Raw genomic sequence first — 17450 nt, forward strand, 5'->3', positions numbered from 1 at the left:
GCCACGACATATTTCGTGGCAATAGATTTAATCTCAATAGATTTAATCTTTTTCATCTTACCATCATTTGTGATTGACTTGACATTTGTCATTGCCTTGTGTTATGCCACAATGAATAGAAACACATTCTGGATAACTGGGAGGTTTACCTTACGAACTGAGTGTTTTTCCTTTTAGAAATCCACTGTCCAAGCACTGTTGCCCGGGTTACTTACAGATGCCATAGAAAAGGCACATGAACGAATATCACGCCTTAATTCTCCTCATTGTAGAAGTTATCATCTTGGGGATTTCGTCTGTTGTGATGCTGCGTGGTGGTTTTATGGTGAAATTTGGCAGGGAGAATGTTACGTGAGTATCAAAGTTATTTGTTAACTTTGTTTGTTAGTTCTTTCAATTGAGTGTCACCGAACTACAGCGAACATTGTTTTCATATTTGTTACTTTAATTGTTTCTTCTTTCTGACGCTAGACGACATTGATAATTTTTTACCTGTCAGAATCAGTTAAGTTATACGTTTACTTTGCACATCTCTGAAGAAATTTCTCTCGTGTGCCCTGACACCCAGGATACGAATTACATGTAATCTAAAATTGAGCGAAGATGGTGGACGAGAGTAGCAACCCAGAAGCTGCTCACCTCTAGAAGGCGTTGAGCGAAAATTAAATCAAAGTAAATTGCAGTTGGTTCCGTGTCCTCCACTGCCAAATCAGTCGCTCTGCTCAGAGCCTGATTGAAGTGATTGACGAATTTGGTAAATTGGTCCACCCATGAAATTGTGAAGTTCCTTTGATGGATTTAGTCTTAATAATTTAAAAAAAAATTGTTAGTGTTGTTGGCTGAGAGTCTGAGACACTGAAGATGACATCTGGTGGCCAGGTTTGTCTTCAGTTGTTGGGCGTAGGCTAGCCCTTTAGCCCCTAGTCCCCTACGGCCTACCTTCTTGGTTCCTTGTTTAGTTGAATCAGGGCTTCTGAGAGAAAGAGTCGCCATTTTTATTTGTTTGGGGTTTTGATGTAGCTTATTAATTAGCTTGATTGCTACTTGTTAGGCATTTTTCAGAATTTGTGATGGGTCTTAGTTGGTTCGGTTTGGCGGTTCGTGAGCTTGCTATTATTCTTGGTATAATTGATTCGATTAAATTCTATTCATGTGCAATGAAAGTGGCCTGAAAGTGTTTAATTTCATTTTTTATTTGTAGACGAATTTCGATGCTGAAAGACTTGGAAACCATGCTGTCCACCACGTCGAGAAGTTGAGTAACATTCTGTGTGTTCAATGGTAAAATTAACAATTAAACTGATTGAAATACATTTGAATCATAACAGTTGTAATGTTTGATTGCAGGCTCCCCTTAATAAAAGGAACTGAAGCCATCCATCTAGGGCTTCCATCCAATCATGCAGGCTGCATGGAAGTCACATTTACCTTTTGTGTGAACATCATGAACACATACACCATTTGAAGGTGACAATCTTATCCAGTTTAGATTTTACAATTAAAGTTTGATTAAGCTTTGCATTCATTGGTTAGTTTTAACATTTTGGGATTTTGTCAAGTCAACAGCCATTTCCTTCAGGGTTGTACGGATTATTTAAAGGGGGGTTTGTTGTAAGCAAGAAAGGCGGATACTGAAAGAGGTTTTGTTTATATGTTCCACTGTAGAGTATTCTTCAAAGTTTAAATGAATTTGTATTTAAATCTTAAATGAGTCATCTAGTTTCATATAAATTTCAGTTTCAATGATAGGTATAATATAATGTTGCCATATAATATTTGGGTTGAATATTTGAACTTTGAAGTGATATAATGTAGCATATTATTTTTGGTTTCGTACAGGATTTCCAATGATGCTGAAGATTAATTTTATTTTGGTTATAGGTTCATGTTTTCATAGCAGTGGTGTTGCTGTCCAATGTGGCGTGTTGTTGCAGCCTATGGTGGTGAAAGATATCTGCATCAAGTTGCTGTTTCTTGTGCATCCAAGGTGCTGGTTTTGTGCTACAGAAGTTACATCCAGTATTGTGTTTTATTGCTAATTGTTTCTTTGCAGTTTACCTTTTATATATTGAGAAGGAACAAAAAAAAAGTAATACGGGGAGTTTTATGTCAAACAAATAATAAACATGTCCGCGATTGGGGAATGAGGAGGAAGTTGGGGTGGGATATTTGATTATCATTTACTAAAAGAAGTTAGGTATATTTTATTATTTTTAATGAATATGCAGGTGATAAAATCTGTTGTTAACCCATATAACCTTCTCCACTTACACATCCATTCCTCAAACCCCATAATTTCCAACATCTAATTGTCACAATTGTTGTATAATCATATCATATATAAATAAATAAAATGTCATTGTATATAAAATGCATCAACTATATTTATTCTGGAACACGAACAAAATAAACAATTCACTAAACAGAGCGTCCGGTTCAAGACAGTTTTTTTTTGTGCGAGGCTTTTTAGCAAGCAATCCGCCACCCAATTTGACAAAAAGTGATAGTTTGTTTTCACGGTAATTGCGTCAGACGGTTAAAAAATTTCTAGTTCAACAATCTCATGTAGACATTTGCATCTAGTCTACTGGTGCAAATTGCGATTCTTTAAGCTTGATTGATTTAGGTGATGTGTTAAAAGCAATTGTGGGTAGCTAAACAATTGAACTAACTTTTTCTGAATATTTTGGTTTTAGATCACTTTGTTGTTTTAAGACTTTCTTGTGATCTATCTTCAAAATATTCTGAAAAAGCGAATTAGTTCAATTTTTAAGCTACCCACAATTGATTTTAACACATCACCTAAATCAATCAAGCTTAAAGAATCGCAAAGTGCACCAGTAGACTAGATGCAAATTTCTACATGAGATTGTTGAACTAGACAATTTTTAACCGCCTGACGCAATTTCCATGAAAACAAACCATCACTCTTTGTCAAATTGGGTGGCGGATTGCTTGCTAAAACTCACACATGCAGTGTCGGCGTAGATCCAGGGAGATTACCTGGAAATGGAAGAGGATAGAAGAGTGCGAGGCAAGTTTTACTGGGGAGCGATTAGTCATACTAGGCTTCCGGGTTAGACTCATGACCCTCTAAAAGTTTTCGTCGGATCATGCGCCTTCCAAGTCCCCGTTCGACCAGAGCCCTCCCCTCCTCCTGGTTTCACAGCGTTTGAGTGACCACTGGCGGGCGTTGGTTAGTGGTTAGTTAGGAAAACGGGGCCACAGAAAAGAAGGGAGCCTAGATATGCACTTTGAATTTATCTACATCAACATAATTTTCTTGAATTTCAGCGTTTACTCGCCAGTTTCACCATTCCAATGGGTCAGTCTATGGAATGGCGGCAACAGATTCACCGAAAAGGAGATTTAAGTAGGATTTGATCAATAACGAGAACAATCATAATCAATAACTAGCATGATGCTATTATGAGGCGTAGAGAAACAAGTCAACAAAAAATAATGGAGAGCACTTCAAAAATATTGAATCAAATCAGCAAATCAAGAATATGCACTAATTGTTGTCTTATGCCATATCCTGTAGTTCAGTAACAATTCAGGAAATTAATTCAGGATTAATTCAGGAAAAAGCCGAATTTCACATTCGACTGTTAGTTCTTTTGGGCGTCTAATAAGTACTAAATGAAGTACTAACTCCTTTAAAATCCGAAAGTAGGCAAGCAAATTACCAATGTCTAACAAGTGAGCTTTGTGGCTTACGGTCGGTTATCACACAAAATTATCTAACGTTAACAACCGATAAATGTCTTTAGAATTGCGTAAAGTAAAAGTAACTGAAACAGTGAAACTACTGTTTTTTTCTGACTGACGAAAAACGATCTAAGCCATCGTCTAGCCTTGTAAACAAGAGATGTTTAAAATTTTAAACAGCAAAATGAAAAGGATCCCTGCTCTAGCTAAATCGAGACTTATACTAAAATAAGAAAAACTCATACCAAACAAAAACAGGTAATAATAAACCTAATACTCACGCAATACTGCTACATTAGCACAGCCACAGTTCTTTCTTTTTAAGGTGTTATTCTCTGGAATTCCAAAATTCTGATCATGATCAAAAGAAGAAGTAAAAGGAATTATATAAACTTTACTGTAGGGCCTACAACTTACAGTAAAACTTACACCACGAATATGAAGAGAATTCCAGTTGGAAATTTTGCATTTGTTTCAATCATAATTCTCTTTCTTTGCAATTGAAGAACAGCCTGGATCATGCTATTTTCCATTCACAAGGATCTCACTGTTTCAAAAAATCAGACATCAAAAGAATTGATAAGTGTGAGATTGCAAGTCAAGGAAATAAAAAATACAAATTGTTAAATCAACTAAGCAGAATACCTATAATGTTGGTTTCACACTTAATCTGCTTTACCACATTTTGCTACTTAACAAACTTTTTGAAATGTTTAATAGTTCACTTTATACTCATCGAAACGTGAAAGACAGCAACTACTAACCGTGCACTAACTATAGCAGATTAGCAGTCATTGTTGTTATTAAACTGCAGTGGCACCTGGTGGGGGATTTCATCTAGAATAAATCCTAAAAACAGGATGCATCTAGAATTTGAAAAAAATAAGTTGATGGTAGGGCTATAAACATAAAAAAACTGGGTCGAGATAAACCTACATGACATGCAAAGCTCAATTTCATACTTGAAATCACGAAATAAAGGCAACCAGTAAAAGGAAGTCCATCATAGAATGTACACCTAGGAAAAAATCAGATTGTAAATTCGTAGAAAAATCTAAAGATGCAGCATGCAAAAGTCACTTATGAAGTCTAACTTTCCCGTGCGGTCGCAATCGAGCGGACTAAGTTCAATAAACAAATGAATGAATTATAAAATGTATGGTTAAAATCAATGAATGAAAATAAACTATATAAATTATTTATAGTTATTTCTTCGTACGTTTTTCATTACATTTAACAGAAATAGCAAAATTTATGTAGAATTGTTTATTAAACTGACCGCCCGGTTCAATACACAGCCAATCAAAGCGGGGGGAGACACTGCAGTGATTGACTGAACCAGGGAGATTACCGGCCATGGTTAAGAGACACCGGAAAAAGAGCGAAGAGAGCCGAGGAACAGCTTTTAAGAGAGCAATGCATCATAGTAGACTTCCGGCTTAGACTCATGAGCCTCCAACAGATTTCATCGAATCATGCGCCTTGCAAGTCCCCGTTCGACCAAACATCTCCCTTCCTTCTGGTTGTCGCAGCGAGTGAGTGACCACCGGCGGGCGTTGGTTAGTTGTTATTTAGGGAAACGGGGCCAGTGAAGAAGGGAGCCCAGATATGCACTTGTAATTTATAAACATAATTTATTGTTCAATCTTGAATTTCAGCAACGTCTTCTGAGTTTCACCGGTGGATCAAGTCTAAGGAAAGGCGGCAAACGAATCAACTGAAATGAAAACGGAGATATTAACTTAAAGTCAATAATTAAATGAGACTGTACATTCAGCATCACCTCAACGTCGGTACAGATAGCAAGAGATGACATCGACAAAATGCTGCCGATAAAATAAGCGCGACAGCCAGCAGGTAACATCGACTATTTTGCACAACAGTTCATCACTGTATATACTGCATGGACACCAACATAGGCAAATGGCACATTAAAGTATGATGTTCAACTGCAAGTCTGCACAAGTTCCATTTCAGCGCATCTCCCAACTGGAAAATGACAGCAACACCATAAACAGCTCAAACATAAAACTGACCATGGAAATCTACAAAGCATAAGAACATAAATGAATCAATAAAAACTTGAAATGTAAAAAAGATACCAATAATGATTTACTGTAAATGTACACTTAACCAGAGAAAAAGAAATCAAGAAGATGATCAAAGATCAACAAGATTTCATTTCACCTTTTCAAAAAGCAAGGGAATTTCTTTTATGTTTTAGCAACAAAAGTTTACAACTCTTTACAAGTACTTTCCACAAAAGCACTTATATAGAAGTACAAAATAAGATGTCACTTGTCTTCGACATCAAGAACTAACTGCTAACCTACTTTAATTGTCACCTGGTGGACACAATTTTACACACCTGCGACAAGTGACAGATTTCTTACGATAAACGAACGACTAAACGGTCCATAGTTAAATGAACGAACGACACCAGCACCACAGTCTGCACGCAACAGCTCACCATTCACTAGCTGGCTGCACAAAATTCATGTACACATTGGACTGCAACAAAAAGGCTCAGACCTTAAGAGGCTGTTAATCCTAATTGGGGGAAAATATCAATATTAATATATCAGAAAACAAAGTGATGTGTAACATAAGAAAATAACAGAAGCATAGTTAAACTAAGCAATCTAATAATTACTTTTACAAACATTCCAAAGGAATCAACAGTTGGCAAGCTTTTATAACGGTCTTAACTGAAAAATCAACCAATACAAAGAAAGAGCTAGTCATCAACAAATTAAATGTGTAGCCTTACTGTTTAAAAGTCGATCAACTTAATTACTTTTAATTGTTTGGAAGTGTTTCTGCATGTGACGAAAGCTACAAACGGTACAGGTTGCAGGCCTGCAAGAGGAACACCTTTTGCCAGCTGGCTGCAACAAATCACACTGCACAGCGGGTTGGACTGCAATGAAGAAGCTCAGACTTCACCATACTGTTAATAAAAAAATAGAAACTCAATTATTATCAGAAACAAGGTCATCAAATAACATAATATGTGACCTTAGGGTTACACCAACATAATCATTTTTACGGTTGTGAAGTATTTCTACATGTGACGAAACGCAAAGCCGGTAGGGTACGTGCAGCAACAGACGACATTTTGGGAACAGTTTCAGGTCACCTCATCAGATGGAATTACCAAGTATAAATTGTAGGCTATATTATCTGTAAATGCACCACACACACACAATTTGAATTTAACAGCCATAAATGAATACATCAATACAAGCAACAGTTACCATTTTTATGACGAATGTCAGGGAAAATAATTTGAACAAGTTGAGTTGACTTAGGACGATTGTGGAATGTCAGCATTAAAGGGAAGTTAATCGCTAGAGCCATCTATTGTCGCAAACGACAAATGAGCAATCAACAATGACTGGCCATCTAGTGTAGTAGCAATCGACAACTAACGATATACCAGTGGAAACGAAAACGGGAAAAAGACCACGGTACTCACTGAAAACGCCGTGATACTACCGTTACCGCAATAACTTTTAACAAAACCGTCAATATCGATATACTATCTACGCGTTAATTTTTTTTAAATTACCGTGCCCAACCCTGTTTGCATTAAAGCCTTTGAAAAAGAGAATTTCACACTTAACAGTGGGTCAGTTTTTATTCTCGTTGTATTAATATATTATACAAATAACATTTGTCCGCTAACTGAGGAAACACAACGCGTTTAAAAAATGGATTTGTACATTCACTAGAAGAAAACCATACGGACGGATAAAAATAAAAGCTTACTATTGAATTAATCACACTCTCACACTCTCTTACTTCACAAAAAAAAGCAACTTTCAAACTCTAGTGTTTGAGCTGTGTCTTGTTTGAATTGAAACAGGCATGCAATGACATCCGGCTTTTACAATTAATGTATCAATCCAAGTAGAGTTGTCCGGCTGTGGAAAAAAAATTTGTTATAGCAGATTAAAACGTACGATTTTCTAGTATTTTCATACTCGTTGAAAAAGGGCTTCCATTTCAGTCACCAGTTGTGTGCACTTGGAGCTGGAGCCATGATTAACGCACTTGTTGCAGTGAAGGCATTCGATTTCATAAAACGTCGACGGAATTCGATTGTCCATTTGATTGAGCTTGAGGGTAAATGGGCATCCAGACAACAACTATAATGTAGTCAAAATAGAAAATTGTAAATAAATTTTGCATAGATACTTTTATAAGAATAACTTGACAATGGGCGATTGAGGCAGTTACTTACCGGTCCCAATTCTGCAATTCTTTCTATCGAACTTTCAATCCTTGTTAGAGCCTTATGTGTCTTGGGATGAGAAGAATTATTCAAATTACGCGTGGGATTGCATTCCGACGGTAAGGGACACAACAAAACAGAGCCTATAAAAAGCAATGGTACAGCGAAAAACTTGCACATTTTTAATAAGTTTCAATAAGACCAAGAAGAAAACCTAGAGTGAATAACGTTCGTCGATCGCACGCCTTTTATATTAGTTGCGAGACAAGATTACTTTGATTTTTCTTTTACATCTATTGATGCCTAAAAACTTAAAAAAAGCCCCTACACCATTCACCAGTCGATAACGTAGGGTTACTATAACAAACCTTTTCCCCGTTCAAGTTCCTTATCACACGGCATGAGCAACGTAGTGCAGTGAGCTCCGATACTGCCGGTACACAAAAGTTCCCAGTTGGACATATTTACGTTCCTAATTTCCCAGTTAAGTCATATTCCAAATTCAAGTGTTTGAAAAAATAATCAGCTAATGTTTTCTAATATTTGTTTGATCGACATCAGTTCCAAGATTAACAGAAACAATGCATGAATAAACTTGATATAAATTATCTTGTGGAATAAGAAGGAATAATCTTGATTCTAGTTATGTCAAATTGGCAACTAATTTCTCTAGCAGAATTTAACCAATTGAATTTAGTGTGCCAATTCAGAAGATTTAACCATTCTAGCTAGGAACATGCAAATTATTAATCTAAGGTAATGAATTAAAACAATCTTAGGTTCTTAAGTTAAAAATACAGCAGCCATAAATTAGGATGCGAGGCAGCTTTCAGGTTTGAAATCAGAATACAAACTAGAGTCCTAGTACTATACTACTTCTTGCTAGTGTAAAACTCCAAAACTTTTTTGAGGATGAACTGTATTTATGCTCAATAGGCCAGATGTTCAAAGGGAATACAGAGCATAATACGAAGTGTTCAAGCAATGCTGCTGGAGTTGGATGCAATCCTAGGCCACAGGTCAGCACACTCCTTTGCAACAGGTCCGGTGATAGCTGACCCCTTCATTTCGCCTTTGTTGTTGACTATCACCCCTGCATTGTCTTCAAAGTATATAAACACTCCATCCTTCCTCCTAAAAGGCTTCCTTTGCCGAACAACCACTGCTTGCATTACTGAAAAGGAACAAGTTCAAAAAATTAATTCAGACTGAGATCCAAAATAATTAATTGATAAGTGTCAGTGCCGACAGGTCAAGCAGCCTCATGATTTGAAGCCCTGAGTTTAAGACATTTCTTATTCTACCCCTCATCATGTAACGAATGGCAGACAAACAACCACTCTTATGAAATGAACAGGGGTTTACAAGAATAGTAGTTAAATGTTATACCTTTCTTCCTGAGCTCAGGTTTACCCTTCTTCACAGTGGCAACAAACATGTCTCCAACACCAGCAGCAGGCAAGCGGTTAAGACGACCCTTAACGCCATAAACGGCAATAACGTACAGGTTCTTTGCGCCTAAATTTCGAAGACAAATGTAACGTTAAGTTTAACATGAACATGGAAGTTGTATAGTTGAAAACTAGGCTTACCTGTATTGTCAGCACAGTTCATGACGGCACCCACCGGGAGACCCAGAGAGATGCGGAATTTTCCACCCGCGGTTCCACCACGTCCTTTTCACATGAAATAACCAAATATAACATTTAAACACTATTAAAGTAAGTTTAACACGATAAACAATCATCGAAATAGGCAAAGTCAATGGATGTTTAAGATCAAATGCGATGAAATAGAGAGAACTACATACCTCGCTTAGACATCTTGAAAATGAAAGAGTCTCGAACTGAAACGAGACGGAGAAGACGAGAAGCAGGCGAACAAGGCCCTGGGCCACCAAGCGATGCCAGACATTTTAATTAGGCGACAATCATTTTTGAATTACGTTACTTGATTTGAAACGAAAATTGATCGATTTTCTAATAGAATTTATTGGGATAAATAAATTGTATTTCTAATGCATCAAAACTATCAAAAATTAGAAATAAAAATCTTAATTACGATTGTTTAGCGAATATCTTCAAAAACTAGATGTCGCTAGCTGCCCGGCACGAAATTTTGGTGAGATCCAAATTTTACCCACTAGATGGCGTGAGGGCGGCTGAAATATTCAAATTCAAAAAAGCAGTGTTTCTCTCAAAATTGGGTCTATTTCTCACTGCTTCCTTGGATTTGCCGAGTCATATTTTTTTTTAACTCCTCATTTCAGAGCTTCAAAGAAAAGACAATTCTTTAATAGTTTGTTTGGAAATTGAAGAAAAGACTCGAGGAAGGGGGCTGTCAGCAGCCTAATCTAAAAGTAACAAGTACAAATGGTCCTATCTTGTTTGGGCGTGTGTATTTATTAGACTACAACTACAATATCTGGAAAAGAAAAAGGGAAAAAAAGGGATGTCTGCTGTATAGGTAGGTGGCAATCAGAATGATGAAACTACCAAAAGCAGACGCACAACAAAGAAGCCACGAAAGGTCATCGCCTATAATATAACAAGTCAAGAAAAAATAAGAAATTGGGGGAAGGAAGCGCACAGCGCTCACAACAACAAATGGGCAACCATCTGTTTTGTTTTTCCGTGCCCATTACACCACTTCCACTTCATCACTTCCATAGGGGAAACAACAACACCACCACCACCAACAAGAGATGGTTATATTCTAGAGTGTGTGCTGTTCGCATGCTTTTCCTTTGATTACATTTCGCCTCCACCCTCTTCGGCATTTCTTCCACCGCATCGCCCGCCGTCGATTTGTCCTTTTGCGGCCGGAAAAGAAGAAGAAGAAAACACCAAAAAGGCAAATACATTTACACTAGACGTGGGACTCGCAAGTGGACCACACACCGCACAGCGCGGCGAACACACACATGCAACAACAACGGCGGTTGTTGTATAATCGCCTGGGTCTGTTTGACTATTTTCGCGCCGCGGTTGACGTTTGCGCTCACAAAAGGTCACAGATTGGAGCCAACCAGCAACCTATAAGTAGTTTATATACCGTTGCCTGGAATTACCAACGTTCTCTTCAAGACCCGAGTTACTTTGGCTTTTTGGATATTTTCCCCCCTCTGCCTCAATAATATAAAAGCGATTGACACACACACAGCAGCAGCCGCAACATCTAACACAAGTCGAGCTGCTTCAATCACCACCTTTTATTTACACACACCCCCCTCCTCACCCTGGACGCAACAAAAGTAATAAGACGAAAAATAATAAAAATAGACCCTATCTATCTAGCGCTATCTGATTGAAAATCCGAATCAATTCATGGACGAGCTTTTGTGTGTGATGTCTATACGATAGTTGGAATAGATAAGGATCTTTTTTTGTGCTGCTGCTCTTCTTCTCTGCATGCGTCGTGACAATAAATCAATGCGCAGGGGGGGATAGGGGGATGAGATATATGTTGTTGTTGTTGTTGTTGTAGTGAGCTAGGGGGGAGAGAGAGAGAGAGAGAAAGAGGTTGAAATTGAATGATTCCTGACCTTTTGGCTTTAGATTTCTGTTGTCAGTGACCTCAGCAGGCGATGTGGCAGTCGCAACCCGCGCGCCGATATGTTTTGGTTGTGTATATTTTTTTATTCCGGCGACTATTCGTTTTGGCCGCCGAATCATCAACGAGATTCGATCCATCAGCGCCTATGCCCGTGTGCCGAGCCTGTTCCGGCTCTCGGCAGCACTCGCCAGATTAAAAACACTCACTACTTCACTTCCTCTCGTCATCGCAATAGAAATTTGTTTTCCACGCCAAGGCGGCGCAGCAGCGCACGCCGTGCGCAATGCAAATAGTAAATCGAACGGATATTTAAATCGATAGGAATAAATTTAAAAAGAGAGATTTATGAAGGATGTTTCGATCACCGAGTCCGGCCAAAAAGAAAATACGAATTTTTATTGGCTTGTGTTGAAACCGCCAATACTTTATTTAGTTGTAAATGTAGAGAGAGTTCTAGGCGGTTTTTACGAGTCAACTCAACGATGTGGTCAATGCACCGGCATACGCAATGTTTATATACATCTCGTTTTTTCTTTTTTTATTATTATTATTATTATTCAGGACTTGTTGTATGTAGCTTTAACTTTCTGATATAACGATGTGGCCAAGTGTTACCTGTCTACCCGCGCCAAGTCAAACCCTATAATGCACCGGCCGACTTGAACATCACCGTCGGCAAATATCTTTTTCTTGACAAGTTCTTTTTTTCTTGTTTGGTTGGGAAATGTTTCAACTTTGTCTCCATCCTTCACATACCAAATTTCCATTTTGAATTCGGTAACATTTGGCTGGTGTAGAAAACACGAGACCAGCAAGGGTTTGGGCAGCGTGAGAATAAATTTAGTTGAAACCTCTATAATCAATCGCCAGCTGTAGCCTGTAGTACCGAAAAGAGTAATTTCGTGATTACAGCCAGTCACAAATTACTGTTGGCCATGTACATACTACTATCAAATCTACGATAAGAGAATGAATGAGGCAGAGCTCAGCAGCAGCAACGGAGAAGTTTGATAAGCCGAGTGATTGTTAAGTGTACACATACAGGCCTAGGGCCTATAGTGTAGTGTGTTTAGGCCTGAGTATAGATGGCCCATAGGCCGTCCAAGTGATGTGGCGTGTAGAGAGCGAGATGAATCTATTTGTTGGTGCTCGCCACGTTGGAGTATATATCGAAGTGATGCGAAGACCATCTGCTGGGTCAATGGGAGAGATGTGTAAGAAAAACGGACGGCCAGCAGACTGTCAAACATCCGCGCCAACAGGAGGAAATAGCCGTGCAATGCCAGATCATTTGCATACACGTTAGGCCTTAGACGTCGATGAAGCGCGCATGCACGACATGACATCAGGGCCTCTCCCCTCATCTCTATAGTCGCTGGGCAGGGACTCGGCCGATGGCCCATCGCAGCCCCAAAACGAACAAACGAACGAGAGAGTCAAATAAATACAAGAGCGAAGGCTACAACAACCACACGCGGCGCGATGGATCGGACAGCACATAGACAGCCAGAAATAACGAATAGAAGCCCAGCCATCCAGCACACACACACGTATAAGACGAAAGCATCAGCGAGTGAGAGAGAGAGAGAGAGACAGATGAATGTATTAACATATACGATACGCCTATTGTTGGCTGTGATTACATATTCTGGCGTTTGCGTGATCATCGCCCCCCTTCACATTATTTTCCGTTTCTGAATCCGAGGGGAGTCGGCTGCAGCAGCCAGCCCAGCAGCTCGGCGTGCACGCATCGCTCGTTTTTTTCTTCTTCTTATTTCCAACGGATAGATAAGGGCAGAGCGAAAAACCCCAGCAGCGCAAAAGGCACATGTGTGTGTGTGCATGGAGAGAGAGAGAGGGGCACCCTGCTTTGTTGGGCTGCATTATGCATTCACCAAAGAAAATGAAATAAATACATAGATGGCGTGTGAACATAGCTGATTGGTTCCTGGTCCCTAAATCTCCTGCTGGATGCATATGTAGCCAGCGACCCCAGCCAGCCAGCCCCAAAACCGATCGCTATCTACATAATGCGTCAAGTCTTTCAAGAGCTTCATTTCAACAACTTTACCATCAAGATTTCATGAATTGTTCTTCTTTCTATTTTCTTTTTAAATCAAGGGGCCTCTTGACCTCCCACCATCCGACAAGACAATGGATATATAACAAATTGCCGATCCATTTTCCCCCGTACTAGATTCAAACAAAAATTCACGATGCCAAAAGAAGAAAAAAAAACAAGTTGATGGGAAATATTTACGTGACGGCATTGACTTTGGCTAGAGGCAAAGAGAAAAAAAAAACACCAATCTATAATTTGGTTGTATACCCGCGCGCGCGTTGTTGTGGAAAAAGTTTTTTTCTTTCTCGAGCTATTTGTTTGTCCGACCAATTAACAGTAAATCAAATAAAGTGAAACGATCGTGAGCGCATGTGAATGGCGGAACCACTTGAGCCAGTGCTCCGGCGATATATATGGCGGTGCTGCTCTGCTACGTGTGTCTGCACAAACCCGAAACAAGAGCTCCAAATAGATTTGGAATCATAAAACCACCTGGTATACACCTACCTACGTATATATATACGTGTCGGCGTAGTATATGACTGCTGTAATAATAATGGGTGCTGCACACCATTTGCCTGGATTTTTAGATGCGTACACACCTCGGTTGGGGGATGCACATTATACGGCCACCAACTTTATAGAATATTTTCCACGACCAAAAAATACAATTTCGTCAGTATATTTCTTGTTTGGAAACAATTACAGATTAGATTGTCACGCATAGACTTTCACCCGAGAATTGAGCATTTCTTGTTGATTCAATTTTCTTTTTTCTTAGACGGCCAATGTAACAAGATGGGTCTGGTTTTTTATTACAACGTCGTTTCACCTTTTTTCAAATTGAAATTTTGTTTGGGTTGTTGGTTGTTGGTTGCCCCCTCGATCAGAAGCTGCTGATTATAATTGAAACGCATACAAGTTGGCTGACAGCTCATTTCCCCGGCGACTCGTAAAAGGCGCCTCCCATCGACTTTCTTCGCCATCGCCATTTTGAGGAGTAACGACGGAGAGCAGCAGCAGCAGCAGCAGCAGAGAGAACTAAATCGCTGTATGAAATTGGACGACCCACAACAACAAGATAGTCGCCCCAGCTGATTGGCTATTGGCCCGCCGGGATCTTTTGGTCCCATCACGCACGCCGTCGCCATCATCAGACATTCCTTTTTTGAATGTGCGTAGGTTCTTTTTTTTTTTGTCCATCCCCTTCGGAATGGAACACACGCCGAAGAGTGCAGGATAAGACACTAGACTATACTCGGTCTTACCAGAGAAGGTAAGGTATGTGCCTACATAGATATACATTCAGTCTGCTATATATCTCATATTATACATGCGTCACGGGAGAGAGAGAGAGAAGGAAAAAAACAAGCGGAGAAGAAAAAAAATATAACAAGAAGAAAACAAAAGAGGAGAAAGAAATAATAAATAAGGAAAAAGAAAAAAAAGAGATAGACGAGTGTATGATTGGCTGACGAGCCGGAGAGAAGAAGAAGAAGAAGAAGAAGAAGGAGAGAGAGGCTTATTAAGTCGTGAAGAATAATAAACTCATAAGTTTTACAACGCTCGGTGTTTGGTGCTATCTGTGAGATGAATAAAGATACGAAGATGCCAGCAGCCCCAGCTCAGCACTATAGTGTCTGCCGTGTGTACATACAGCTGCACAAATGCACAAAAGAGCCAGAGGTGTTGCCCAAAAAAAGTAGAAAAATAGTTGAGGGCTTGTTTCTTTTTTCTTCTTCTTTTCTTTCCCAAAAGTCTGCGCATGTTATTATCATCAGCCCAGCGAATGAGATGCCTTCATGTCGTTGCCCCTTTTTTTTCTTTTCTCATCATGGCAAAATTCTATTAACAGTTTACACGCGGCTTATTATATACCACAAAAAAAAGGAAGAAAAAAGCGCTAGATTATCCATTTTTTGTTCCCAGTTCTATCTCATCATCTTCATTTTCCGTGTCCATCATCTACGTCATATAGCAGCAGTTACACGGGTAAAAAGAAAATGTGGCGAGAAAATCCCGTATTACTTTTTTTCTGATTCGGGAATTGACGGGAGCAAAAATAATCAGATTTCACGGGGAAAAATGGACTGACATTATTTTCGTGTACAAGTAAAAAAAAGGTGAGTGTCATGGAAAAAAAGAAAAGAGCGATCGGATGGGTTAATAGAAATAAATGAAAGGGACGGGCGAGCGGGATATTTTTGGGTAAATCCATCCGTCGGATGAGACACACACAGAGTCTAACCTAGCGTCTTGTGTATATGTGGTGCGCCCTGTGTGCCATCCGTCCGTAAATGGGCAGGAAGGGAGGGACGGACAAACGGCAAAGGAAAGGGAAAAAATGTCGCCCTGATACGGTTTGTGTCATTAGTTGGCATAGACACGTCCCATTTGTAACTGTCGGTTTGATCGATAGTCCCGAGTCGCTGCCGACGCTGCCGCCGCCGTCGCCTCGCCACTCGTCCAATGTCGTGAGCTGAGACTGCCTAGTCTCTCTGTCACTTGGTTTACTTCCTCTTCTTTCTTTCTTTGGTGCGCGAGTAGGGGAAACAACTTTTTGACTTATTACACGTACGTTACGTGTGTAATTACGACACGATGCGCAATCTGCGAGATGATTTGCGACAGCCCAAAATACAAAAGGAGTGAGCACATTCTACGTGATTCGGCATCTCTCCCACGGCATTTGATATGATATGCTCGAAACAAGGCAGAGATTACAAAGACAATGCATTCACAAACGCGGAAAAAGATAAAGACGGTGAAGTTGATTGAACTGTCGGGTTTCGTATGTTCAAAGAATTTTCATTTTTTTTTCTTCTGATGTTTCGAATTTTCTTTTTTTTTTCTCCGACGAAAAATGATATGGTCGAAGATAAAAAGGTAAGAAACGGGGGGGTTCCGAGAGTCGCTGGGGAATGAGACGAGAGTCTTTTTTCCCCTCATGTTCAACATTAAGGTGTTGTAAGGTAGGATGGAAAAAAGGGGAAGAAGAAGGAGAAGAAGAAGAAATAGGAGGCCGAAAGGAATGAAGAAGAAAGCTGCTTAACAGCAACATCTTCACAGAAATGTTTTCCGTCTATAAGGCCGACCTCATTCATTACATGTACAGTAGAGCTGTCTAAACGCGGGCAAAAGAGCGGTCTCCCTTCAGCTGGCTTCAGCTGGCTGGCCCTTGTTTCTTCTTCTTCTTCTTCTTCTTCTTCTTCTTACCTTTTTTAACCTTCGAAAATTGAGGTGGGCCCACCTACTGCTATAGGCGCGCACCAGTCCGCTGTATTATAAGGAACTTGACTGGAACCCCCCCCCCCCTCACTCTCTACACACACACACGGATATATTATTTTGGGTATAGAGTCAAGTTTTCTTTTTTTTTTTTTGGTTGAAATATCTGGCCGGGGCCACCCACATTGTTGGGGCCCTTATTATTGTTTAGTTGGGAAAAACTAAAAATAAGGAAAAGGCTGGAACGCCGAGATGTTGGATGATGATGAGGCGTGTTCCCTTGTACATATCTGCCGACGAAACAATCGGGCCCAGACGATCGCTGAAGCTATATTTTATTCCTCTTCTTCTTCTTCTTCTTCTTCTTCTTCTTCTTTGGATACACACGGCGATGCTGCTGATGATGATGGTGTCCTTCTCTTTTCTTTACTCCGTTCGTTCGCTCGCTTCTTTTTTCTTATTTTTTCGGGTGGGATGGATCGAGTCACGGAACACCCTGCGGCCCTTGTATATTTCACGTCTGCCAGATGATCAGCCTCGGCAGATAGATAGATAGATCTATAGCCATATGCATTCACGGACTGGCGCAACCAGCACGTCTGAGTCGAGAGCGTAGCCAAACGAGAAAAGAAAAGAAACAAGAAAAGAAAAAGAAAA

General features: G+C 39.7%; 1 protein-coding gene and 3 long non-coding RNA genes across 6 annotated transcripts; 1 reads left to right on the plus strand and 3 right to left on the minus strand.

The window, feature by feature from the left end:
* Nucleotides 1-940: 940 nt before the first annotated feature.
* LOC124200609 lies at nucleotides 941-2371 on the plus strand. The gene is made up of 4 exons (XR_006877336.1): nucleotides 941-1122; nucleotides 1202-1281; nucleotides 1348-1467; nucleotides 1882-2371. It is a non-coding gene; the product is annotated as an uncharacterized LOC124200609 (long non-coding RNA).
* Nucleotides 2372-3426: 1055 nt separating this feature from the next.
* On the minus strand, nucleotides 3427-4494 carry LOC124207114. The gene is made up of 3 exons (XR_006879788.1): nucleotides 4357-4494; nucleotides 4141-4258; nucleotides 3427-4062 (listed from the first exon to the last, which is right to left on the minus strand). It is a non-coding gene; the product is annotated as an uncharacterized LOC124207114 (long non-coding RNA).
* A 764-nt stretch (nucleotides 4495-5258) lies between these two features.
* Nucleotides 5259-7045, minus strand: LOC124198261. Of its 2 annotated transcripts, none has more exons than XR_006876538.1 (6): nucleotides 6969-7045; nucleotides 6730-6894; nucleotides 6509-6661; nucleotides 6105-6261; nucleotides 5495-5756; nucleotides 5259-5428 (listed from the first exon to the last, which is right to left on the minus strand). It is a non-coding gene; the product is annotated as an uncharacterized LOC124198261 (long non-coding RNA). The 2 variants fall into 2 exon arrangements; XR_006876547.1 differs by having other exon boundaries at nucleotides 6080-6261.
* A 298-nt stretch (nucleotides 7046-7343) lies between these two features.
* On the minus strand, nucleotides 7344-9864 carry LOC124205696 (60S ribosomal protein L23). Of its 2 annotated transcripts, XM_046603287.1 has the most exons (6): nucleotides 9759-9864; nucleotides 9541-9624; nucleotides 9338-9466; nucleotides 7958-9122; nucleotides 7698-7862; nucleotides 7344-7637 (listed from the first exon to the last, which is right to left on the minus strand). In XM_046603287.1, the coding sequence occupies exons 1-4, from the start codon at nucleotides 9769-9771 to the stop codon at nucleotides 8926-8928; spliced, it is 423 nt and encodes a 140-aa protein (XP_046459243.1). In that variant the 5' UTR covers nucleotides 9772-9864; the 3' UTR covers nucleotides 7344-7637; nucleotides 7698-7862; nucleotides 7958-8925. The 2 variants fall into 2 exon arrangements, with proteins under 2 accessions (XP_046459243.1, XP_046459168.1); XM_046603212.1 differs by lacking the exons at nucleotides 9338-9466; nucleotides 9541-9624; nucleotides 9759-9864 and having other exon boundaries at nucleotides 7958-8929.
* Nucleotides 9865-17450: the final 7586 nt, after the last annotated feature.

Source organism: Daphnia pulex, chromosome 1, assembly GCF_021134715.1.
Source record: "Daphnia pulex isolate KAP4 chromosome 1, ASM2113471v1".
Lineage (NCBI taxonomy): Eukaryota > Metazoa > Arthropoda > Branchiopoda > Diplostraca > Daphniidae > Daphnia > Daphnia pulex.

Bases quoted from the DNA above. Each gene is read 5' to 3' on its own strand.
- LOC124205696 (XM_046603212.1), bottom strand. From the start codon at position 8,128: ATGTGCAAGTTTTTCGCTGTACCATTGCTTTTTATAGGCTCTGTTTTG. The intron at 7,863-7,957 runs GTAAGTAACTGC...ACTACATTATAG, and splicing joins GAATTGCAGAATTGGGACCG to TTGTTGTCTGGATGCCCATT. The intron at 7,638-7,697 runs GTATGAAAATAC...TTTTTTCCACAG, and splicing joins TGGAAGCCCTTTTTCAACGA to CCGGACAACTCTACTTGGAT.